Here is an 18,386-nt window from a genome sequence, read left to right on the forward strand (position 1 = left end):
TCTTTCCCTGTCCTCCCTTCACCCAAGATAAAGGTTTTTCACACCAAAAAAAAATCACAGAATTTGGTGGTTACCAGGGGTGAGAGAGAAAGATAGGAGAAGGAAAACAATAAGATAGAGGGTAGACAAGAGTTATTAAAGATGAAGAGAAGACGAAGAGCTCTGGTGGTGTAGTGGTTATATGTTGGGCTTTCATCCTCACGGTCAACAGTTCAAAACCACCAACAACTCTGAGGGAGAAAGGCTGGGCTTTCTACTCCCATATACAGTCACAGTCTCAGAAACTCACAGGAAGTCACCACGAGTGAGCATTGATTTGATGGCAGTCAAAAGTGGATTTGAAAGAAAGATGAAGAGAAGACAATATTCTACAATCGGGAGAAGAAAAAAAAGATGAACAGGAAAAGACAACCTACTGGGATTTTTGAAAAGTTGTTTAAATTATGGAAAGCAAAAAGGGTGATCTGAAATGTAAACCCCATCTCATTTGCAACAATAAATAAATTAATTTAATTAAGAAATAAAAAATGAAATTGAATGCATAACCATACAATCATATGGTTTAGTATACCTGGAATGACAAATTTAAGAGGAATAGTGTCAAGTTCATTGTCAAAAAGAACATTTCAAGATCCACCTTGCTGTCTGTGATAGAATATCGCTGTGTCTACAAGGAAGACCAGTTAATAAGGCCTAACCAAATGTAGGTTCCAACTACCGAAACCAATGACAAAAAGACTGAAGAATCCGACACTTCAGTCTGAAATTGATCAAACGCGCAACCAAGATGCAATGCATTGATACTTACTGGTGATTGGGCTGTGAAGGAGGAGTCATGGTAGTCTAGTGGTTATATGTTGGGATGCTAGCCATGAGGTCAGCAGTTCAAAACACCAGCGGTTCCTTGGGAAAAAGACAGGGCTTTCTACATAATGAATTGGCATCGAGTCAATGGCAGTGAGTTAAGTTTTGATTTTTTTCGGTTGGAATGTGAAAGGTGAAACAAAGATGAAGGATAGTAGTTGGAAAATATGGCCTGAGTGATATTCTGAGAATCCCTGGTATATTCAATATTCTTCATCACCATCATTCAAGTACGGTCCTCTTCTTTGGCCTTCCTTATTCATTATCCATTTTTTGTATACAGATGAGATGAGGAAAATACAGAACCACCTTAGTCCTCAAAATGATCCTTCTGGTTTTTAACACTTCTAAGGGGTCTTTGCAGCAGAACTGTCCATTTGTGAACATTTACTTGCGATTTTCATGGGCATTGATTATGGATCCAAGTAAAATAACATCTCTGACAAATTTGTTAGTTTTTAGCCCCAATAAAATGATTTTAAAAATGTGTTAGTTTTTCCAGTTAGTTTTCAGTTTTTCTATCGTTGCTTATTAGACCCGCTGTACAGATTTTTTTCTTTACGGTCAGCTCTAATCCATACTAACGACTGCAGTTTTGATCTTTATCAATGAGTGTCTCCGGGGGTCTTCACTTTCAGCAAGCAGTGTTGTTGAATTTCCCTCCAATCCTGATGTTGCAATATTCTTCGTATAGTCCAGCTTCTTGGATTACTTACTCAACATACAGATTAAGTATAGCAAAAGGATACAGCCCTGAGGCGCACACTTCCCGACTTTAAACCATGCGGTATCCTCTTGTTCTGTTTCAGTGACTGCTTCTCTGACTGTGTACAGGTTCTGCAGGAGCACAAGTTACTGTTCTGGAATTCTCTTTTTTTCCCAATCATTTTCCTGGGGCTCGTACAACGCTTATCACAAGCCATCCATCCATCGTGTCAAGCACATTTGTACATGTGTTGCCCTCACCATTCTCGAAACATTTGCTTTCTGCTTAAGCCCTTGGTATCAGCTCCTCATTCCCCCCTCCCCCGCTGCCCCCCTCTCATGAACGCTTGATAACTTATAAATTATGGAATTCTCATTCTTTGCAATGTTATCCATCATTTGTTACGACCCACCCAGTTGAGTGTTTTTGCATAGTCAATGAAACACAAGTAAACATCTTTCTGGTGTTCTCTGCTTTCAGCCAAGATCCATCTGACAGCAGCAATGATAACCCTATTTCCATGTCCTCTTCTGAATCTGGCCTGAATGTCTTGGCAGTTCCCTATTATCTCCAGTAAAACTTTATTTGCATGTTATGTTAATGACATTGTTCAATAATTTCTGCATTCTTCTGGACCACTGCGCTTTGAAAGGGACACAAACAGGGGTCTCTTCGGTCACTGGCCCAGTAGCTGTTTGTTTGTTGAAACATTTTAAGTTGTAATCCATCAATTCCCATAATCTTGTTCTTCATCAATGCGGTAAGTGCAACTTGGACTTGTTCCTTCAACCCCATCAGTTCTTGATTATATATACTATCTTCTGAAGTGGACAAGCATCAACCAATTCTTGTTGATGCAGTAACTAGATTCCTTCCATTTTCTTTTGATGTTTCCTGCATCCTTCAACATTTTGTTCTAATAAATCTTTAATATTGCAACTTGAGGCTTAATTTTTTTTCTCTAGTTCTTTCAGCTTGAGGAATGTTGAGCCTGTTCTTCTTTTTTGGTTTTCTAATTCTAAGTCTTTGCACATTTTATTTCCATACTTTAATTTGTCTTCTTGAGCCACCACCTTTTGAAATCTCCAACTTTGAAGTTTTTCCTTCCATTTTCTCTAGATACTCTATGTTCAAGAGCAAGTTTCAGAATCTTCTGAAATCTGTTTCGATCCTTTCTTCCCTATCTCTTAAACGATCTTTTGGTTTCTTCACTTATTAGAAGTTTGAGGTCACCCCACCACTCTTGAGATGCTCTCCAAATTTAGTTGGGATATGCTCAAGCTCTTCCGAAGGCTCGCATGGACATAATCTTCACCTTGAATTTGCATCTGAGCACTTGAGGTCTGTTTGGCAGTCAGTTGCTGACCTTGTTATGACCAATGACAGTGGGCTTCTCTGTCATCTCTTCCGACAGATGTAGTCTATTTGATTTCTGTATACTCTATCCGGTGAGGTTCGTGTGTATAGCTAACTGGGGTTTGAGGTGAGGGGGCCAGTCCCCCACCACTAGTCTCGGGTTCAGTAAGCACAATTGTACGGTTGGGATAGATAAATATATTAAAGTCATCGAGAGCATGAAAGATAAAAGAAATATCACAATAATGGAGTCAGACACATTTCATGGTAGCAATGCTCACCTCAGCCCAGGTTGGTGGTCCAAGTGGAGAGTGGGAGAAGGGAAAGGGGGCAAGGGGAAAGGGAAACAGGGGAGGAGAGGGAGCTGAGGAGAGGTCAAGGGAGGAGCTGGGAGAGTGAGGTGGGGAAAGGGACCTCTATAGCTAACCCAGGCCTATATACCTTTAGGGGGCGTGCAAGCCCACTGATTACAGGTAAAGACATATGTCACAGGAAGGGGTTGCACTATAGGTTATACAGCAATGAGAGGGGGTGGTCTAGGGACATACACACAATAGGAAGAGGAGGGTTTGGGGGTATACATGTGACAAGATGGACGGGTCCTAGAGTCAGGGTGGCAGCTTAATTTTGGATGTCCAGATTGGGTTTGATCTGTTCTCTGGATCGCCATAAGAACCATTATCAGTAGGGTGTGAACTCCGCCTACAGCAACCAAATCCATGGCTGCAGGTCTGTCCATTGTCCTTAACAGCAGGGAGGGAGCCCACTGCAGTCTGGCAACTGATCGGCCCTCAGGGAGGATATCTGCAAGCATCTGACCTCCCCCCACAGCTAACATTTACATGTTGGGAAAAAAGGTATTTGCAATGAATAAGTCATTGATTGGTCTTGCAAAATTCTACTATGCAATATCTGGTGTTGTTTCTATCACCCAGACCCTATTTTCTCCAGACCGATCCTTGTTTCCAATTTTTGCATTGCCATCACCAGTAAGTACCAACACTTCGTAACTGCATGTTTGATTGATTTCAGATCGCAGAAGTTGGTAAAAATCTTCCATGTCTTCACGTTTGGTGTTTGTGGTTGGTGTGTAAATTTGAGTCACAGTCTTTTAACTCATCTTCCTTGTAGGCATATGGATATTATCCTATCACGGACAGCACTGTATTTCAGGGTACATCTTGAAATGTTCTCTTTGACAAAGAAGGGCAATTCTCCTTCAATTTGCCATTCCCAGCAGAGTAGACTACAGTTGTCCTAATCAAAACGGCCAACATAAGTTCACTTCAGCTCACTAATGCCTATGATATTGGTCTTGATGTATTCTGTTTCACTGTTGACAGCTTCCACTTTTCCTACATTGATAATTCATAGAATGGCTGTTTGCGGCTCCTTCTCATTTTCGGTAGTGTCATGTCCGCAAACGAAGGCCCTAAAAGTGAGGCAGCTCTTCCCCAGTCATATTTTGCGTGTCTCCCAACCTGATGAGCTCATCTTCCAGCACTAAGTCAGACAATGCTTTGCTACTGATCATAAGGTTTTCGCCGGCCAGTTTTTTCTGAAGTGGACCACCACATTCTTATTCTTAGTCAGTCTAGTCTGGAAAGTCCACAAGACACTTGTCCAACAGGGTACCCTGCTGGTCTTTGAAATCCAATGGTATGGCTTCCAGTACCCCAGCAACACACAAACCCCACAGCACTACACGCTGACAGGTGAATAAGGTAAGTTAGGATGTCCCTCAAACACAGCTCTTTTCCTGACCTTGCTCATAGGTTTACCTTCAACCTTCTCCAGGGGTGAAGTGGATCATTGCAGGTCAGGCAGTCTGGAGCTGTGGGAACCCCATCCACCGTAGTATCTGTACCTCAACAGGTCTGAGACAGAGCCAGGATCAACAGAGTTTCAGATGCAGAGTCTCCAGATCATATTTGGACACGGACCCTTCAAGCCAGTCTTCGGGATTTTTTTTCTCCCTTCAACACCACTAACCTACTCACTGAATCTGGGTCTGAGTCCCAGTCCTTCTACTTCTAGCTATCCATTTATTTTTCTCCTTCTACTGTCAGACTGTGGGACCCTCACAGAGAGAGACTGGCAATTACCATACCAGGGACATACACATGCCAACCACTGTGCAGCCAGTGCAGGACCAACATGCTTTGTTCTGTTGTACATGGGGCACCATGAGTTGGAGCGGCCACAACAGCAGAACAATGCGGAGAGTGCCAGGGCCACCTACATCCGACAGGAGATTTGACCAAGGAACTGATGGCCACCCAGACCTACCTACGAAGACAGTCACTGCCATGTAGCTTATTCAAATGTTCACCAGAAGAACCAATCGGCAGCCGTCAAGATAATTCCGACTCCTGGTGGCCCCATGTATGCCAGGATGGAACTGTGCTCCATGGGGTCTTCCGTGGTTGTGATCGTTTGGAAGTAGATCGCCAGGTCTTTCTTCCTAGGTGCCTCTGAGGGGACTTGAACCTCCATCCTTTCGGCTAGCAGCAAGGCATATGAACCATTTGCACCCAGGGACAAGAATAGCAAGTATTCTCCTTTGCTCACTACATGCCAGGACGCTGCTCAGCGCCCCATGTGGTGGGTGGCAGAGGCCAGGGACATGGTGTACAGAGCCTGGGAGATTGGTCCACTGCTTTCCTCATCTTCTCCAGGAAGCACAGAGGGCAGAGAGAACCCACAGTGGGTAAGCAGCAACTGCGCTCACGCTCTGCATGAGCCACGTGTGTTCACTGGACCCAGTACCACACGGGTCACTATAGGTCAAGTCCAAGGAAACGTTTCCTACAACGTGAGCAAATGTTCACTCATTGCAACAACAGAGACAGTGTGATATTGCTTCTTTAGGAAGAAAGAGCGCCCGCTCTCCTTCTTTCTCTGCGCACACAGGGCACAAATCAAATCACATCAAAACAAAACAGATTTACCGGGGCTATGTCTGCATAATGGAACTGGATTATGTGTGGAGGTTTGGTTTTCTATGTGTTTTCCCATTTTTCTAAGTTTCTACAGTTAGCATAAACTGTGTCAAAAACACCTAAAAACAAATTCCCTCTAAAAAGAAAGGAAAAGAAGTGGCCTTCTTCTCCCTTCAAAGGTTGCTATGGATGGTTCTGGTGACCTGGTTCACCTGGATCAGGTAAGTGGTAGTGGCTGAAAGGGACCTGGAAAGACATTCTCCTGGCTGAAGGCTGACAGGGCAACCCTAGTTTCAACCACGCCTGGCCTGGCATGCCCAAAGACCTGGGGAGGGTTCACTGCCCCCAAATCTGGCTCCAAGGAGGTGCTAGCTGACAACAGCTTCTCATCAGATGATTACAGACCCCAGGGGGCCAGAGTTTCCACACAAGAACATCACAATAACCTGGAAGAGGCTCTTGAACCCGATACCCAGACTCAGGAGCTGCAGCTAGCTGCCTTCTCCTCTCACTCCCCTGTCTGGGCTCTAGGATCATGTCACAGACACCTAGGTCCAGTCCACCCGCCCAAAATAAACCAAACGTACTTCCACTGAGTCAGTGCTCACTCATAGTGAACCCTGTGTGTTCTGAGACTGTAACTGTTTATAGGATAGAAAGCCCAGACTTTCACCTAAGGCGGGCTGCTGGTGGTTCCCCACTGTCGGCCTTGCAAATTGCAGCCCAATGCTTAGCCACGGTCACTCCATACTGGACAGCATCAATTCCATCCTTCTAAAACGACTGCTGCTACCAAGTCCACAGGGAAGAAGCACACCAGCCTGTATGATCACCAGGTGTCGAAGGGATCAGGTTTCAGGCATCAAAGAAGGAAAAATCATATCATTGTGTGCTTTCCTTCCTGATATGATTGCTGAGGACAAATGGGCATAAGCTAACATGGTGAAGAAAGCTGATGATGCCCGACTATCAAAAGATAAAGCTTCTGGGGTCTTAAAGGCTTGAAGATAAACAAGCGGCCATCTAGCTGAGAAGCAACAAAGCCCACATGGAAGAAGCACACCAGCCTATGTGATCACGAGGTGTCAATGGGATCAGGTCTCAGGCATCAAGGAAGAAAAAATCATATCATTGTGAATGAGGAGGACTGCAGAGTGGGGACCCAAAGGCCATTTGTGGTCAACTGGACATCCCCTTACAGAAGGGTCGCGGGGAGGAGACGAGCTGGTCAGGGGGCAGTGTAGCAACAATGAAACATGCATCTTTCCTCTAGTTCCTAAATGCTTCCTCCTCCCCCAATATCATGATCCCAATTCTACCTTACAAATCCAGCTGGACTGGAGGATGTACACTGGTATAGATAGGAACTGGAAACATAGGAAATCCAGGACAGATGAACCCCTCAGGTCCAGTGATGAGAGTGGTGATACCGGGAGGGTAGAGGGAAGGTGGGGGAGAAAAGGGGAGCCAATTACAAGGATCTACATATAACCTCCTCTCTGGAGGTCAGTCAAGAGAAAAGTGGGTGAAGGGAGACGTTGGGCAGTGTAAGATATGACAAAATAATAATAACTTGTAAATTATCAAGGGTTCACGAGGGCGGTGGGAATGGGGAGGAAGAGGAAAAAATGAGGAACTGATGCCTGGGGTGCAAGTGGAAAGCAGATGCTTTGAAAATGATGATGGCAGCAAATGTGCAAATGTGCTTGACACAGTGGATGGATGTATGGATTGTGATGAGCGCTGTACGAGCCCCCAATAAAATGATTAAAAACTAAAAAGCAATATCTCACTTGGGGCTTTTCCTAGAATTATTTTCTCAGAAATCAATCAATCAATAAATAAATAAATAAATAAAGGGCTGCTGAAAACCTCCCGGCTAGGGACCCGGCTGAAAAGGGAAGGCTCCTGGGTAGATCCCCAGCAATTCCAACACAATAAATCTGGAAGAAGCACCAGAGACCTGCATTTTTAACTAGTGATCCAAGGACTTTTGTTCTAAGCCACTGTCAAGTTCATGAGCAACTCATGGAGACCCCATGCAAAACAGAATCAAATGCTGCCCAGGCCTACGCCATCCCCAAGATCAGATGCATCCTGGAAACACGGTTCAGAGGGTTCTCATTGGCTGACTTTAGAAGGCAATTGTCAGGCCATCTTCCTAGTTTGTCTGTCAGCTCCACTGAAACCTGTCCAGTACCACGGCAATTGCACAAACCACCACTGCACACGAGGCTCGTTGGCTGGGAATCGAACCTGAGTCTTCTCCATGGAAGGTGAAGTCCACCTCCAGACCACCAACAGCTGAGGCTTCAGTGTGCCTAAAAAGCTACGTTTGGAAGGAATACCGCATCTCCCTCTTCATCCCCCACATCCTAACGCAGCTTTTGCTAGACACAGTCACTCTGAGGAAACATTCTGCTGGTGGTGCTGTTGACTCAGCTCAGACGCACATGGACCCTGTACACAAAACTGTGCCCAGTCCTGCACCAGCCTCATGACCATTGCTGTTTGAGCCCATGCTGCAGTCAGTTCATCAGGTTCTACTGCGCATGGTGTCCAAAGTCCACGTCCAGACTGCACTCTGGACAGTCCATAGTACGTGCGATAGTTTTCCCCAACACTCACCCAAAGCTGCCATTCTCCTGCATTCTTCCTTAGTCACGACCCCGCTCTCGCAAGCATACGAGACGATCGGAAATACCATGGCTCGGTCAGTTGCATGTTAGTCTTCAGAGACATCTTTGCTTATCAAGGCTTTAAAGAGAGGTATTTTGCAGCATATTTTCCCAGTGCAACATGTCGCTTGATTTCTTATCTGCTGCTTCCCTGGATGTTGACTGTGGATTCCAAGAGAATGAACTCCTTGATCACATCAATATTTTCTCCGTGTGTTGTGAGGTTTCGTATTGGTCCAGTTGTAGAACTGTTTATTATTTATGTTGAGATAGAATCCATGCTGAAAGCTGTGGGCTTTGTCCTCTTTGTTTTCAGCAAGCAAAGTTGTGTCATCTGGTTGTAGAGCCTTCCTCTAATCCTGATGTCCTGTTCTTTGTCATCCAACTTCTCCGTTTATTTGCTAAACATACCGATTGAATAATTATGGTGAAAAGCTACAATCCCAATGCTTTCCTTTTCTGATTTGAAACCACACGGTATCCCCTCGTTCTGTTAAAACGATTGCCTCTTGATCTACATTCAACATAAATACAACGAAAAAACCAAAACAGACTCACCGTCTTCCAGTCAATTCTGACTCATAGCGACTTTATAGCCCAGGGTTGAACTGCCTCTGTGGGCTTCCGAGGCTGTAAGTCTGTCCGGAAGCAGAAAGTCTCCTTGTTCTCCCATGGAGCAGGTGGTGGGTTCCAACTCCTGGCCTGGTAGTTAAGCAGCCCAATAAGTTCTCCACCACAGCTCCATCAAACACAAGGAAGTATTCTGGCATTCCTGTGCTTCAAATGCTATCCATCTTGTGTTAGGAACCGCACGGTAGAATGCCTTTACATAGTCAATAAAACATCGGTAAACATCTTTCTGGTATTCTCTGTTTTTAGCCAAGATTCACATGATGTCACCAAGGACATCTGTATGGTACCCCAAAGCAATATAAACAGATGCCCCTAGATTCTCGCCCAAGTCAGAAATCCCCCCGATTGTGAATGACCTCAAGTCACTGTAACAGTAACCACAACTGGCTTGGAATGCTAAGCATAATACATGAGACTGGATAAGACTAATTTCTTTCAGTTATTATTTTATTTTTATGTTAAACATTTTATTGGGGGCTCATACAGCCCTTATCACAATCCAAATATACATACAACCATTGTGTCCAGCACATTTGTACATATGTTGCCATCATCATTTTCGAAACATTTTCTTTCTACTTGAGCCCTTGGTATCATTTCATTTCCCCCCTTACCCACCTCCCTCCTGCATGAACCCTTGATAATTTAAAAAAAGTTTTGTCAAGACTATTTTCTGAATGGATCTATGTTCTGTGATATTCCTGGAAAGCTTAGAATTGAAAGAGTTGGTGGAAGAAATTAAACTCCCTGTGGTTTTTCTTTTTGTTTATTTATTTGTTTAGATGATTAATTTGGAGTTAACACATATAATTCCATAGTTCAATCACGTCAAGCAGTATTGTACAATTGCTACCAGTTTCCAAACATTCTTTTTCTTTCTAGACTCCTTGATATCGTTGCCTTTTCTCTCACACACCACCACCACCACTGTCTCCCTCATTCCCTGAAACCCCTGTTCTACTTGCTGTCCCTATAGGCTCATCAATCCTGGGTTTCATATACCAAAAACCATATATATAACTTCAAGAGGGTGACCTCCAATGACATAACACCCTGAGAGACACCCTAATACGAAGGAACAACAAACAAACTACAGAAAATGTTGAAAACCAGATCAGCTCCAGCCTGCAACAGAGAGGGGATCAACTGACAAAGTTTTAACGGTTCAAATCAGATTTATGCCTTTGATCTTCTATCCTCATCTCTCCCATGCCCTCTGTTTAATAACCCCTTTCCTCCCATCCATCAAGTCTAGATAGAGGGAGTTCACTGGAGGCTTGTTTACTATGTAGTTCCCACAAATAAATCTTGGTCTCCCACTGTCATCCATAGCTTTCTTTCTGCAAACTAGATTCTCACAATTTAGGTTCTGATACTAATCTCTCCTGCAATTTTGGATTATATGATTTACGATCCTTCAGTGACTGATGATGGTGTGCTTCGTCCATGTGGACTTAGTTGACGTCTCACTTAGATGACTGCTTGTTTGGAGACAAGCCTTTAACACCCAGATGCTATTTTATCTGATAGCCGGGCATCACCTATTTCTTTGCCACATTTTGCTGTAACACCCGTATCTTCTATGTTCCCTTTCTGAGGATGAGTATCGAGCAGGGCCATGATGTAAGAACTAATTGGTGTGGGTTTATTTAAACTAATTGTTCTTATATTGCAGCTAGGATTTAGTGTGAGCCCAAAACTCATTCCTGGATTGATATTTTTTCTTTTTCTTTGATCAAATTTCCTTTTTTTTCCCCCCTAATCATTTTATTAGGGGCTCTTATCACAATAAATACACACATCAATTGTGTAAAGCACATTTGTACATTCATTGCCCTCATCATTCTCAAAACATTTCCTCTCCACTTAAGCCCCCGGCATCAGTTTATTTTTTCTCCTCCCTCTCCCACCCGTACTCCCTCATAAACCTTTGATAATTTATAAATTGTTACTTTGTCATATCTTGCCCTGTCCCACGTCTCCCTTCACCTACTTTTCTGTTGTCCGTCCCCCAGGGAGGAGGTCACATATAGCTCCTTGTAATCGGTTCCCTCTTTCTAACCCACTCTCCCTCTACCCTCCCAGTATCGCCACTCACACCACTGGTCCTATAGGGATCATCCGCCCTGGATTCCCTGTATTTCCAGTTCCTATCTGTACCAGTGTACATCCTCTGGTCTAGCCAGACTTGCAAGGTAGAGTTCGTATCATGATAGTGGGAGCGGGGAGGAAACATTTAAGAACTAGAGGAAAGTTGTATTTTTCATCGTTGCTACATTGCCCCAACTGGCTCGTCTCCTCCCCAAGACCCCTCTGCAAGGGGATCTCCAATGGCCTACTCATGGGCTTTGGGTCCCCACTCCGCACTCCCCCCATCATTCACTATGGTAAGATTTTTTGTTTTGATGATGCCTTATACCTTATCCTTATGCCTTATCCCTTCGACACCTCATGGTTGCATAGGCTGGTGTGCTTCTTCCATGTGGGCTTTGTTGCTTCTGAGCTAGATGGCCGCTTGATTACCTTTAAGCCTTTAAGACCCCAGACACTATACTTTTTGATAGCTGGGCACCATCAGCTTTCTTCGCCACATTTGCTTATGCACCCATTTGTCTTCAGTGATCCCTTCGACACCTCATGATCACACAGGCTGATATGTTCTTCCACCATTTTTAAGATTAGTAATAACCCATACATACGGGAATTTGAATTTGACAATGATAAGTATTCAAAGATTTTGGCATGTTGAGTATCTGACAGATGAGCATTGCGATTCCAACTTACAATGTGAAAGTTACACTATATAGTTATATGCATCGCTAAAAAGCAATGCTAAGACCACGAAGTGCCTCAACGCATGGAAGGCCCTGGGGAACATCATGCTGTGCGCAGTTAATTGATCACAAAGGGCAAATACTGCGGATAACTACTATGACGATGAAACCCAAGACCAAGACTTACACACCCAAGGGAACAGACTTTGGAGGTTTCCAAGGGAGGGAGGCGAGGGAAGGAAGCAGCAGCAATGGACTTTTTAAAAGCAGTTGACAGGTATTGACTTGGGTGACAAGGAGGATGGCGAGCCATAAGAGACAGAAGAGAAACCACAGGGGCCAGGGGAAGTGGGGGAAAAGGGAGAGTCGATGAAGGTTTGAACTGTTGAATGCAGAGTTGATGATCTGACATGTAACGCTCCTCTCCCTCAATTCCCAGTTTACAAAATAAGAAAACAAAAATATGCATATAAAAGAAAGAAAATAAATGAAATATACAATAAGGCAACTGGGAAATGGTGTGATTCATATTAGTGCTGTGATTTTAGGCTATGAGGCTAACTGGCTAAAAAGAACCGCTACAAATAGAATTACGTGAGATATTGTGAAAAATTATTCCAGGGGTGCCCCTATATTCTAATTCCTTAACAGAGGGAGACCCTGTATTTTTTTCTTTCCTCCCCAGACTGAGAACCACTGACGTCAAGAACTTGACTAAGCTGTCAAAAGTACTGGATTGTTTGCAAAGAACTTGAGATTCATGATGCCTATAAGTTGAATTAATTAGATTTTCCAAAATGGTTTAAGTATTCTGAGGAAATTGTGCTTGTTAGGTTATGCCTCTGATGTGCTTAAAAAGAAAATCAAATATATTAAATTGACAAATGCAATGAGAACGTTTAGGGGAATTTAATCAAGTTAAAGGAAATGGAGTTTGTTCAACTTGACTCAAACATTAATCAAATGAAAATTTAGGGTCATTTGTCTCTATTTTCCTAGGCTTATTTATACGATAATAATTTCTAAGTTGAACTCGAAAGCTTATGGATAATTGGGTCTTGTAAATTGTTATTCCAAAAGGAGAATGCATTCCAAATATAAAAATAAAACAAGCCACATCAGAACTCTCAGGCATCTCTTGTATGATTCCCACCCCCAAATGATTCCTCTCTCTGAGGTTCCCACCAGCCTGACTTGTAGCTTATGACCAAGACACAGGTATTCTTTCCCTGGAGCCTCACAACTCCATCCCCCAAACGACTACCAGGAGGCTCTGTGAAGAGTGAAAAACCACAGTGAGACTACCTCCTCTTATACTTCACGTTTTCCCTCTCAGTCCCCCGGTTGAACATAAGTGTTACTATTTGCAGATGGTGGGGGGTGGGGGGGTGGGGGAAATAAAGATGGCCCAGAGATCAAGGTCACAAAAGAGGTAGAAGCAGATCCGGACCTGCAGTCCTGGCTCACAGGTCTCCTCTGAAGACCAAGACTCCACAGCCCATGTGCTCCTTGACCTCTCCACTTGGATGTCTGACCCGTTGCTTACACTTCTTCACCTCAAAACCTCACTGCCATCGAGTCTACTTCAACTCAGAGCAACAGGGTAGAACTAAGTGCCTGTGGGTTGACCAGACTGTAAGTCTCTACAGGAATAGAAAGCCGTATCTTTCTCCAGTGGAGTTGCTGGTGTTTTATACCTGCTGTCCTTGAAGCTAAGCAGCTCAATTCGTAAGCATGCCACTAGGACTCAATTTAGCAAGGCCAAACAAAATTTCGACATAGACGTATCACTAAATTTGATACAACCTACACTATTCATCCCTGATCTACTTAGTGGCATCTCCATCCATCCAGTTGAAGTCAAACTTAGATATCATCATTGAATCCTCCTCTCAAAATGCATGCCCAACGTGGTCACTAATCTGAGGTACCACAATGACATGTCACATTCCTACTTAAGCCCTTCGGTGGCTAGCCAAAGCAATTGGGGGTGGGGAAATAAGATCCCCTTACCATGGGCTACAACATCAGAGATGCTTTCTGTGGAGTCCACTGGGCTGCTTCCCAGCAAACACGGGAGGCTGCAGCTGCCCCAGGGCCTTTGCACCAGCTCCGCCTACCCTTTGACCGCTCAAACAAGCCTTCCCCTCACCTTGGCCAAAACAGCCCGACTCTTCATGCCCAATCTCAAGAGCCTGTTCTGTATTTCAAAATAGTTCTTGCTGCACCTGCCAGCCCCGCCCCCTTCAACCACCTGCACGAGAACAGGGGCTCGTTCGCTGCGGTCCCTAGAGCATGCCTCCGACGGCTCGCTTGGAACACATTCGTCGAATGAACCTAGTACTCTGACCTAAGACCTAGCTCTTTCTTCCCAAGAAGGAATGAGAGGGTCCCAGGTCTGTCTCCCGCAGTCGGGGCCAGCGAAATCCAAGGGTGAGGGGGGGAGTGGGGGGGACACACACAGCCTCTTCCCTTGAGGAGCTCAGCCCTCAGGCCCCGGCTTTCACCAGATTCCACTTCTGGGCCTCGGGGACAGAGCAACAGAACAGGCCACGGCTCCCTCGCCCTCACCCCGAGGATTGGCCCGTCCCGCCCAGAGCATTCCAACGGAGAGGGAAGCGCCCAAGTTCTCCAGTGGGGAGCTCAGAGGATAAAAGCCACCGGACGCGACCCGCCGAAGAAAGTACCTGGTTTCCCGGGGCCGGGCGGATCCGGGCTCCTCCTCCGGCGTCCTGGCGTCGCGCACTGCCTGCTGGGACTCGTAGTCCTTCCCTGGTTATCAGTCCGCCCTTCCCAGAAACCTTTGGGAGGCAACGCGGTTGTGAAGGGCAAGCATTTCTGGGAGTTGTAGTTCGAACCAATCAATCAACCCAAAGATATTCGGGGGAAGAAAAAGGGTAATAGATTTCAGCAAACTGCATTTGGACTGGTTTGATCTAGGCATCATGCACCTTTCTCGTCTGCAGACCAGGAGTTGTCTCTGCGGAGGACAACGAGTGCCCCTGTAACTCGAGGGAACTACCAATCCCATAAAGGAGTGCGCGTGGCAGGCCTTTGGAGGAGAACGGTGGACCCTGCGCAGGCGTGGTGGCGTTGGTTCGGCTGTAAGGGAAGATGGCAGCGCCGACGTTCACCGCGACCTTGTACTCCCTCCTGTTCCGCAGGACCTCCACGTTCGCCCTTACCATCGCCGTGGGCGCCGTCTTCTTCGAGCGCGCCTTCGACCAAGGCGCGGACGCCATCTACGAGCACATCAACGAGGGGGTGAGGGCCTGGGCCTACCTGACCTTGGGTCCGCCTGAGGGTGACGGCGGTGGGGCGAGACTCAGTCTACCTTTAAGGGAAAGGGAGTGATCCGTGGGTGTCCCCTCTGCAAGCTGCCGCCCTCGGGACCTTTAGGTGTGAATCATAAGACGTTAAGCGAGGCTCATAGATCCCACCTTGCATGGTAGTAAGTACGGCATGTCTCCCATCCCACATACCCACTTGTTCGTTGGAAGAAACGTGCAGGGTGGGGAGAGTAAAGGACTTCTCAGGATTCCCAGCTAGCAAATCGGAATTCGAAATGTGGGTTTGTGTCGCCTCTGAACCTTTCAAGGCAGATTTGACCACGCCATGGACACAGGAGAAGCATCTTAGGTACAGGGGCTGGCTTTCAGATCGCACTTTCTAAGACCCAAGGCAGCTTCGTATTCTCAATGGGTTCCGAGTGGTGCCTGTGAAATCAGAGCCCCAGGTGGGGATACCTGGCCTGACACTTGACACCTGTGTTACTTGGAACAAAAAATGTGATCTCTCTCCACTTGAGTTTACTTACTGGTGAAACAGAAACAAGCAATACTAACCTCAAGGAATTACACTCCCTCTTTACTTGGTAACCATCCTGTTAACCAACCTGTGCATTCAGACAATGGTTTTGTGAAAATCCAACCATTTTGCTCATTAACAGTGTAAGGGACGCCGAGCTGAGGCTCAAGGGAAGCGTAATGCTGGCTTTGCTGGTTAAGGTTATGTGTCAACTTGACAGGGCCCTGGTTCTCAGTGGCTTAGCAGTTAAACTATATCGTCATCCCCATCTCATGGGCTGATGTGGGCATGCGCCATGGCCTGGTTTTTGGACCCTAACTGTGTTGAAAAGCGAGGAGGAGGAGGGGGCCATGTTGGGAGGATTGTATTGTGGAATCCTTTCAAGGTGCCACTGTGCCTGGGAGTTGGTACCACTCAAAAAGAGCAACAAGTACCATCCTCAGGAAGACGTGGCAACGGGAGGTAGGGAATGACCACTTCTACAACTACTTGTGAGCTCAGTGCTGCACATGCGATGTCAGCAAACCTTACAACAGCCCCTCACTGACGAGTGTGCTTGTGCGTCCTCTTGGGATACATAAGGTTCACACTTTAAGGAAGGGCTTGCCCAAGTTAGCACCTCTCCACCCCTCCTGTTGGTCATTCTGAAATGTCCGACTCCACAGTGTAGGCAGGCTCTTTGCAGGAACGCAGTCCAGCCAGTAGCCAGAACAATTGTCTCCGAATGAAAGGGTTGCCACTCCTCTCTCCTGTAAGCAGTTCTGTTGACCACCTCTGCTCACCCCGGGAAGGCCTCAAAGCTGGTTGTCAAGACAACCCACCCATTTTGTTCCTATGCTGTTAGGACTGAGAAAACAGCCATTTCCTATCCCAAGGATCATAGGATTAAAGAATAAAAAATGGCACAATGTGAAATACGTGGGAACTGTGCATGCCGGGCAGGGCTGATGGCGCAGTTGGTTAAGCAGACGGCTGTGAACTGAGAGGTGTGTGGTTTGAGCCCACCAATCATTCAGCAGGAGAAAGCCAAGGTGAGCTGTCAAGGTTTACAGCCTCGGAAAACCACATGTTGTCTGTGAGTATTTTGGCGGTGTATGCTCTTGGGAAGGATCCCTGGTGGTTAGGCACTCGGCTGCTAGCTGGAAGGTCAGTGGTTTGAACCCATCAGCCCCTCCTGGTGATTCCTGCCATGCTGCATGGAGTCAAGTCAGACTCATCCGTGACCCTGTAGGACACAGTGGAACTGCCGCTGTGGGTTTTCCTGACTGTCACTCTTTATGGGCATAGAAAACCTCCCCTTTTTTCCTCAGAGCAGCTGGTGGACTCCAGCTGTTGACCTTGAGGTTGACTGCCAACCGTAGCCATTACACCACCAGGGCTCTGGTCGCATAAGGATTACAGCCTGGGGAACCCTACAGGGCTACTGAAGTCAGAATTAACTGGACCTCACTGAAGGCACGAATATATTTAGGAAGGTCCCTGCGTAGCAGAGTTTGCACTTGACAGTTTACCTCGACCCAGCAGCACCACTGCAGAAGACCCCCGACGAGGCGCTGTTCCATGGGGGTCACCATAACCAGAATTGACTTGACAGCACTGCGTTTGTTGGTGATTTTTGCTCCGCACTTTGGCCTCTTGAGTAATGCACGGCAGGCTGAGAACAAATACCTTCCAGACTCTGTTCCTTAAAACTACGCATTGCCCACAAGTCATTCCTACTCATGAGACGACGTCTTGTGCTTTCGGTCCATTCTTACAATCTCTCTGAACTTCAAGCCATCTCATCCCAGATACCGTCCAATCACTATAGAAAGTAGCCAGGAGGATGGGAGCGGTTCATAAATGTCCGGGGCTGCGTGTCCAGTCTGGCAGCACTTCCATTCTATCTACCCACTAGCGAGTGTCCGTGATTCCCAGCTGTCGAGACCCCCAGCTCGGCAGGCTGGTGCTGAACTGCGGGCGCCCAGCGCACTTTGCTCCCCGAGTGAAAGTGCTGCCTGACCCTCGCGCCTCCTTTCTGTTCCACCGCAGCTTCTTGTCGAGACTCCATTCAGAGAGTCAAAGTGCATGCAGAGCTGAAGCTAACGGTTTGTGGTTCTTGTCTTTAAAATGCAGAAGCTGTGGAAACACATCAAGCACAAGTACCAGCAACAGGATTAGCCGCTCAGGGCCCCCCACCCAGGCGAGAAGGACCAGACCCACCCATTGGCGGTTTGCCCAAGCCCAGGGGGCTTCCGCTTGAAGATGACGCTCAGATTGCACCGCTCCTCGGGCCACCTTGACCTGCTGGCAAGAAATGACTTCGCCTGATGAACTCTCACTTCTGCTGTGTCTGAGGGATGTTTAAGTCCGCGTCATCAGAAAATAAATGTAACTTGTCCTTGGCATCTGCAGCTGCATTGGGCGCCTTCTTAACCCCCAGATCCTCCCTTGGTGGTAATTGGAGAGCCTGCCACTGCCCTCTTCAAATAGCTGAAGGGCACTGGCCGCTATTTTGGGTCTCTGGGTAACCTCCCAAGAATTCTGCTTTTCAACATAATGCCCCAATGTTGGAGGTGTAGCCTTCAATTTTGGCATCTGAACCTATAATTCTGTACTTAAATTACACACTGGAGTGCTAACTGAC

At 46.2% G+C, this 18,386-nt stretch overlaps 2 protein-coding genes across 3 annotated transcripts in view; one reads left to right on the forward strand and one right to left on the reverse strand.

The window, feature by feature from the left end:
* Positions 1-14,688, reverse strand: part of ZMAT5 (zinc finger matrin-type 5) — a 39,361-nt gene extending 24,673 nt beyond the window's left edge. Inside the window, exon 1 of one of the 2 annotated variants that reach the window (XM_004715328.2) lies at positions 14,641-14,688. The gene's annotated coding sequence lies outside the window, so the exon portion shown is untranslated. Of the gene's footprint in view, positions 1-9,104; positions 9,126-14,640 lie in introns of those variants that run through there. The other variant, XM_045289660.1, reaches the window with a different exon arrangement.
* Positions 14,689-15,041: 353 nt separating this feature from the next.
* Positions 15,042-18,147, forward strand: LOC101649136 (cytochrome b-c1 complex subunit 9). Its single transcript, XM_004715329.2, has 2 exons — positions 15,042-15,217; positions 17,876-18,147. Exons 1-2 carry the CDS (start codon positions 15,068-15,070, stop codon positions 17,918-17,920), a joined length of 195 nt encoding a protein of 64 aa, XP_004715386.1. The 5' UTR covers positions 15,042-15,067; the 3' UTR covers positions 17,921-18,147.
* The last annotated feature ends 239 nt before the right edge of the window (positions 18,148-18,386 follow it).

The sequence above is a fragment of the Echinops telfairi genome, unplaced genomic scaffold (assembly GCF_000313985.2).
Source record: "Echinops telfairi isolate 266 unplaced genomic scaffold, ASM31398v2 ScPeMD7_29;HRSCAF=101, whole genome shotgun sequence".
In the NCBI taxonomy this organism is placed as follows: Eukaryota; Metazoa; Chordata; class Mammalia; order Afrosoricida; family Tenrecidae; genus Echinops; species Echinops telfairi.